Genomic DNA, 7,075 nt, shown 5'->3' on the forward strand with positions numbered 1-7,075 from the left:
TTCCAGCCTGGGCAACAGAGTGAGACTCTGTCTCAAAAAAATAAAAATAAAAAACAGGCTGGGCACGGTGGCTCATGCCTGTAATTCTAGCACTTTGAGAGGCCAAGGCACGCAGATCACAAGGTCAGGAGTTTGAGACCAGCCTGACCAACATGGTAAAACCCTGTCTCTACTAAAAATACAAAAATTAGCCAGGCATGGTGGTGTGCACCTGTAATCCCAGCTACTCTGGAGGCTGAGGCAGGAGAATCTCTTCAACCCAGGAGGCGGAGGTTGCAGTGAGCCCAGATCACACCACTGCACTCCAGCCTGGGCAACAGAGCGAGACTCCATCTCAAAAAAATAAAAAATAAAAATAAAAATAAAAAAATAAAAAGTTCTTTTCATCAGGAAGCTCTTGACTACAGTCATTTCAATAGACCCTTGGCATTTGCAGATTAAACACTTGAGGTTTTGATTATTTAGAGAATGACCACAGTGATTTAGGTTTGAGGCAGGCTGTCCTTCCATTGGGCCCCTGTGGCAGGGCCATTTGCAGAATTAATTTGTTGTTAATCTCCCTGGGATCCTTCCTGTCCCTGCTGCCACACAGACCTCTAGAAATCCCAGTTTGTGTGTGTTTCTCACCCCAGGGGAGGTTGTAGAGCAGGAAGGGGCAGAGGTGGAGCAGCAGATAATAAAGTGTCCCCAAGACTAGAAAGAGAAAGCTGCAGAGATCTACTCTCTGCCTCCAGGTGATGAAGAGTCTGTCAGGGAAATGGCTGATGCCCGGGGCACCCAGGAAGGCTAGACTACAGGCCCTGGGTACCCAGATAGGCTGGACCCCAGGCCCTGGGTCTTACAGCCTTGGCAGAGATCCCATATACCTCATGTGGCCGGGAGTCAGTGGACCACCTGCCTTCTGTGGACCTTGGAAGCCTGGACTTCAAGGAGCTTGAACAGTGACCATAACCAGAGTCCCTTCCCCTTCCTCTGTTTTCTAGGAACCACAGGAGCCTTCCAGATTCTTGTGCCACCCTAGAGGGAAGGAGGGATTTTCCAATTGAGGCAAACATTAACTTTCCCAATAGTCTGGCAGAATGGGAGCTCAGAGGCAGATTCTCTTTCATTTAATGACAATGATGTAATGTGATGTTTGTTGCAAAACCAAGTTTGGAGTTGATAAGTCATGCCCTCTATATAAAACTTTTAATCATATTCTTTGAGGCTGGCAAGCAGGAATGGATAGCATAGCTGGTGAGTGAGCCTAACCAGCCACTCAGTAGCCTCATCTTATTGAGTATATTTGCAAGAATTTTTTTTTTTTTTTTTTGACAGAGTCTCGCTCTGTCACCCAGGCTGGAGTGCAGCAGTGCAATCTCAGCTCACTGCAACTTCTGCCTCTCAGGTTCAAGCGATTCTCCTGCCTCAGCCTCCTGAGTAGCTGGGATTACAGGCATGCACCACCATACCCAGCTAATTTTTGTATTTTTAGTAGAGACAGCGTTTCACCATGTTGGCCAGGCTGGTCTCAAACTCCTGACCTTGTGATCCGCCTGCTTCGGCCTCCCAGAGTGCTGGGATTACGGACATGAGCCACCACGCCCGGCCTGTTTGCAAGAAATTCTTAAGTGCCTATTAAGAGTCTAGATCCTGTGCTATGTACAGGGGATACATCAGAGAACCAGACAGACATGCTCCCTGGAGCTTGCAAGGCTTTGCTCAGAGAAGTCAGGTTTTCCGGTCATGCCTGTCAAGGGGAAAGTTGCTAGATTGTGAGATGTTTGTAGGAGGCTTCCCTTTCCAGTGTTACAGGTCTACTCAGGAAGCGGATCCAACATCTAGAAGACCCTGTAGTCATTGCAAAATGTCCTCAAGGGCATGAGGGCGTATTCTTTACCAATTTACAGTGCTAAAAGGACACTTTTGTCCTTTTGCGAGGGTCTTTGCAATAGTTTTTGTTTGTTTGTTTGTTTGTTTTTTAAGATGGAGTCTCACTCTGTCACCCAGGCTGGAGTACAGTGGCACAATCTTGGCTCACTGCAACCTCCACCCCCCGGGGTTCAAGTGATTCTCCTGCCTCAGCCTCCTGAGTAGCTGGGATTACAGGCGCCCACCACCACGCCCAGCTAATTTTTGTGTTTTTAGTAGAGATAGGGTTTTACCATGTTAGCCAGGCTGGTCTTGAACTCCTGGCCTCGTGATCCACCCGCCTCGGCCTCCCAAAGTGCTGGGATTATAGGCGTGAACCACCGCGCCCGGCCTCACATCACCATCTTAAGGTTATGTGACTATGAAGACCTTAGTCCCCGAGTATACACAAGTAGACATGTGCATAAACACACATGCCCATGCAGTCAGACACATGCACACACGCATGTGCACAGCGCACTGGAGAACAAGGATGCCCCCATCCTGCCCTCACAGCGATCTTGTGCCAAGACTAACACAGGTGCTTCTCTCTGTTTTGTGGAGATGTTGGCATATGGGCTGTGATAGCTGAATCAAAAAGTGAAAATTAAGACAGCATGACTCCACATAGTTGAACACGCCGCCTTTGCTTATCAGAGTTTATTCAACAAACAGCAAGCATCTGGTTTATGCTAAGCTCTGCAATTCCATGGCTGTGTGGAAGATGCCAGGCAAGCAGATACCCCAAAGAACTGATACAGACTAAAAGTTCTTCTGCAAAGCCTACGGTAAGCCTACCCAGGCCTCAAAGATGGCAGCCCTTCCCACAGTGCTTTGCACACAGCAGGATCATGGCAGCCCCAGTCCAGTCCTTTTTTCAAGATGGAACCAACTGATCCATGTGGTTGAAACAGACTAATCCAGGCCATTCAGGCAAAAGCCTGGGATTTGATGGGGCAGAACCAAGCCTGGGATTTGACGGGGCAGAACCCAGCCTGGGATTACAGGTATGCACCACCATGCCCAGCTAATTTTTGTATTTTTAGTAGAGACAGGGTTTCGCCACGTTGGCCAGGCTGGTCTCGAACTCCTGACCTCAAGTGATCCGCCTGCTTCAGCCTCCCAAAGTGCTGGGATCACAGACATGAGCCACTGCACCCGGCCTGTTTGCAATAAATTCTTAAGTGCCTATGAAGGGTCTAGATCCTAGGCTAAATACAGGGGATACATCACAGAACCAGACAGACATGGTCCCTGGGGCGTGCGAGGCTTTGCCCAGAGAAGTCAGGTTTTCTAGTCATGCCTGTCAAGGGGGAAGTTTCTCAGTTGGTAGCTGAGGCCACTTGATATGTTGCAGAGTCAAGCCCCTGGGCCCTTTCACAGCCAAGGATTGTCAAAGTGGCAGAACCAATGCCAGGTGGAGAAAAAATATATCATGTGTGTGCCACATATGTGACAGACAGAGGCAGAACTTGGCAAGGTGAGGTGGGGTGGAGGGGTTGGTGGGGAGTGACAGTTGAAGATGACCACGGTGACCTCTACTTGTAACAAGTGTACCAGACAGAAAAACATGCCCTAGAAAATCTTTAAATTGAACTAATAATAATAATAAAAGACAAGGGGTCTAAAAGAAAAATTGTATTGACATTTATTAAAATATATTAGTTAATATTCATAGGATGTTCTGAGGCTCTGTAAAAGAACTAGGTTTTTGAAAGGCTTCAGCAGAAGTCAGTAATTGTCCCTGCTCTGTAGTGGAGGACAACTTCCTAGTGGCCAGAAAAGGTGAATTTGCTGGATGTGCAGTCAGAGTTTAATGATAAACTCTGGCAAAGACTTTATGCAACTTGGCCAGGCACGGTGGCTCACGCCTGTAATCCCAGCACTTTGGGAGACCGAGGCGGGCAGATCACTTGAGGTCAGGAGTTTGAGACCAGCTTGGCCAACATGGCAAAACCCCATCTCTACTAAAAATACAAAAATTAGCCGGGCGTCGTGGTGCATGCCTGTAATCCCGGCTACTCAGGAGGCTGAGGGGGGAGAATCGCTTGAACCCGGGAGGCGGAGGTTGCAGTGAGCCGAGAGACGCCACTGCACTCCAGCCTGGGTGACAGAGTGAGACTCTATCTCAGAAACACAAAAAAGACTTTATGTAACTTGAAGAAACAGAGCTGGCTTCCCCTCTGGTCTCTGTGCTCTTCCCCTCTGCCTTAGAGATAGCTGGGCCTGGGGAGTTCCAGGCAGAGAGTCAGCAAAGGAAAGAGGAGAAGGTTTATAGTAGAAACTCAATAAACATTTGTTGATGTATTCAACAAATCCAAACCATGAGTTGCCTGTGGTTTAATGTTTATCAAAGATTTGAGACTTTGGTGGATAATTACAGAAGATATTCCTAGACATGTTTATTCTAGATTCTTTAGTTTTCATCTTCATTTTCAGTTGGATCATCACAACATCATTCACCTGAACCATAAGAACTATCATGTGTTTTTCTGTTTGTTTGTTTGTTTTGTTTTTTTGTTTGTTTGTTTTGAGACAGGATCTCGTTCTGTCACCCAGGCTAGAGTTCAGTGGTGTGATCTTGGCTCATTGCAATGTCCACCTCCTGGGTTCAAGCGATTCTCATGCCTCAGCCTCCCAGGTAGCTGGGATCACAGACTCATGCCACCAGGCCTGGCTAATTTTTGTAATTTTAGCAGAGACAGGGTTTCACCATGTTGGCCAGGCTGGTCTCGAATTCCTGGCCTCAAGTGATCCACCTGCCTTGGCCTCCCAAAATGCTGAGATTACAGGCATGAGCCACCATGCCCAGCCTATAATGTGATTTAATATTATACCCTTAGTCTTTGCAGATAAAACGACAATGTTCTTCAACCATGACTTTGGGTTTTTTTGGTAAACATTGTCCAGTGTGAGGCCAAAGGGATATTACACAGGGTTCTCCAGGACCAGGTTCCTCCTGGATGTGAGTCCCTGAGGAGCACTCAGTCTTCCTTAGCTCAGACAAGCAACGTTATGGAGTCCCACGTGCTTCCCGTTTAACCTCAGCTGCCAGAGGACTCAGAGCCAAATTCTGCCCCCATTAGAGTAATTAACTACGATCTAGTGCCTGTTAGGCTGACTCCCTCTTCCTTTAGATGATATCTCTTCCATTTGGACTCCTAACTGTTCCATTCTATATTACCTCTCATCTTGTCCACTGCTTCAGATCCTTTGGGGAAAATACCTAACACAAATTTAAAAATAAAATAAAATTAGAGCTTAGAAAATTAACTGATAGAAACCAGTCCAGCTTTTAGATTGTATTCATTTAGAAGAATAAGAAGAGTATTCCCACAGTCTATGTGACCCTGGGCAAATCTTCGTCTTGCCCAGAGACCTAGGGCTCCTTTCTTCATCAATGAAATGAGAGGATTGGACTCTTATCTTGAAGGTCCTTTTAAGCTTCATTCATTCAGCAAATATTTCATATGCACCTACTATGTGCAGACACTGTTCTAAGTGCTCAGAAAATATCAGTGAAGACAACAGACAGACAAAGATCCCTTCCCTCATGGAAGTTAGATTCTAGCAGGGGGAGACAAAAATAAACAATAAACGCAGGAGGTAGATTATATGATATGTGAGAAGGTGGAGAAAGCTGGAGGAAACAAAGAATCAAGCAAGTTAAGGGAGGGTGTGAGGGGGTGGGGGAGGCAGCAGTGTTTAATAAGGAGGTCTGGGTGAGCCTCATCAAGAAAGTGAATTTTCACTTTGACAGGCCAAGGTGGGTGGATCGCTTAAGCTCAGGAGTTTGAAACCAGCCTGGGCAACATGGCAAAACCCCGTCTCCACAAAAAATACAAAAATTAGCTGGGCATGGTGATGCATGCCTGTAGTCCCAGCTACTATGGAGGCTTGGGAGGATCAATTGAGCCCAGGAGGTCGAGGCTATAGTGAGCCATGATCACGCCACTGTATGCCAGCCTGGGTGACAGAGCAAGACCCTGTTTCAAAAACAAAACACAAACAAAAAAGAAAGGTTTGAGCTAAGAACTTGCAGGAGACAAGGAAATTAGTCAAGCAGAAGGATATCTAGGGGAATGGCATGCGAGGCAGAAGGGAAAGCTAGGGTCGAGGCCCTCTGGGAAAGAAGCAAGGCCAAGGGGCTGGAGTAGAGGGAGGGAGGAATAGGGGAAGTAGTGGAAGATGAGACTAGCTTTACTACTGATTATGATGTAAGAATAGTGGCCAGTTTCCTTTCCAACTTGGGCCCGGCAGAATGGCTCCTGCAAAGAAGGGTGATGAGAAGAAGAAGGGTCATTCCGCCATCAACGAGATGGTGACCCAAGAATACCCCATCAACATTCATAAGTGCATTCATGGAGTGGGCTTCAAGAAGCGTGCCCCTCAGGCACTCAAAGAGCTCTGGAAATTTGCCCTGAAGGAGATGGGAACTCCAGATGCACACTTTGATACCAGGCTCAACAAAGCTGTCTGGGCCAAAGGAATAAGCAACGTCTCATACTGTATCCATGTTCGGTTGTCCAGAAAATGTAATGAAGATAAAGATTTACCAAACAAGCTCTATACTTTGGTTGCCTACGTACCTGTTACCACTTTAAAAAAATCTACAGTCGGTGTGAATGTGAACTAACTGCTAATCATCAAATATACCAAATAAAGTTATAAAATTGTTCTTTTTTGTTTGTTTGTTTGTTTTTTGGGACGGTGGGATAGAATCTTGCTCTGTCACCCAGGCTGGACCACAGTGGCGTGATTTCGGCTCACTGCAACCCCCACCTCCCGGGTTCAAGCAATTCTCCTACCTCAGCCTCCCTGGTAGCTGGGACTGCAGGCATGCACCACCATGCCCAGCTAATTTTGGTATTTTTAGTACAGATGGAGTTTCGCCACGTTGGCCAGGCTGGCCTCAAACTCCTGACCTCAAGTGATCTGTCCGCCTTGACCTCCCAAAGCGCTGGGATTACAGACATGAGCCACTGTGGGGACCAAAATTGTTTAAATATATATATATATATATATAAAATAGTGGCCAGGCATGATGGCTAATGCCTGTAATCCCAGCACTTTGGGAGGTCGAGGCGCTTTGGGAGGGCAAGATGGGAGGATCCCTTGAGCCCAGGAGTTCGAGACCAGCCTGGGGAACATACAGAGATCCTGTCTCCAAAAAAATGTTTTAAAT

At 46.8% G+C, this 7,075-nt stretch overlaps 1 protein-coding gene across 1 annotated transcript; it reads left to right on the forward strand.

Moving 5' to 3' along the window:
* The first annotated feature begins 6,133 nt into the window (after nucleotides 1-6,133).
* On the forward strand, nucleotides 6,134-6,526 carry LOC101141118 (large ribosomal subunit protein eL31-like). The gene has a single exon (XM_055386881.1). The coding sequence runs from the start codon at nucleotides 6,152-6,154 to the stop codon at nucleotides 6,524-6,526; it is 375 nt and encodes a 124-aa protein (XP_055242856.1). The 5' UTR covers nucleotides 6,134-6,151.
* The last annotated feature ends 549 nt before the right edge of the window (nucleotides 6,527-7,075 follow it).

Source organism: Gorilla gorilla, chromosome 4, assembly GCF_029281585.2.
Source record: "Gorilla gorilla gorilla isolate KB3781 chromosome 4, NHGRI_mGorGor1-v2.1_pri, whole genome shotgun sequence".
Classification (NCBI taxonomy): Eukaryota; Metazoa; Chordata; class Mammalia; order Primates; family Hominidae; genus Gorilla; species Gorilla gorilla.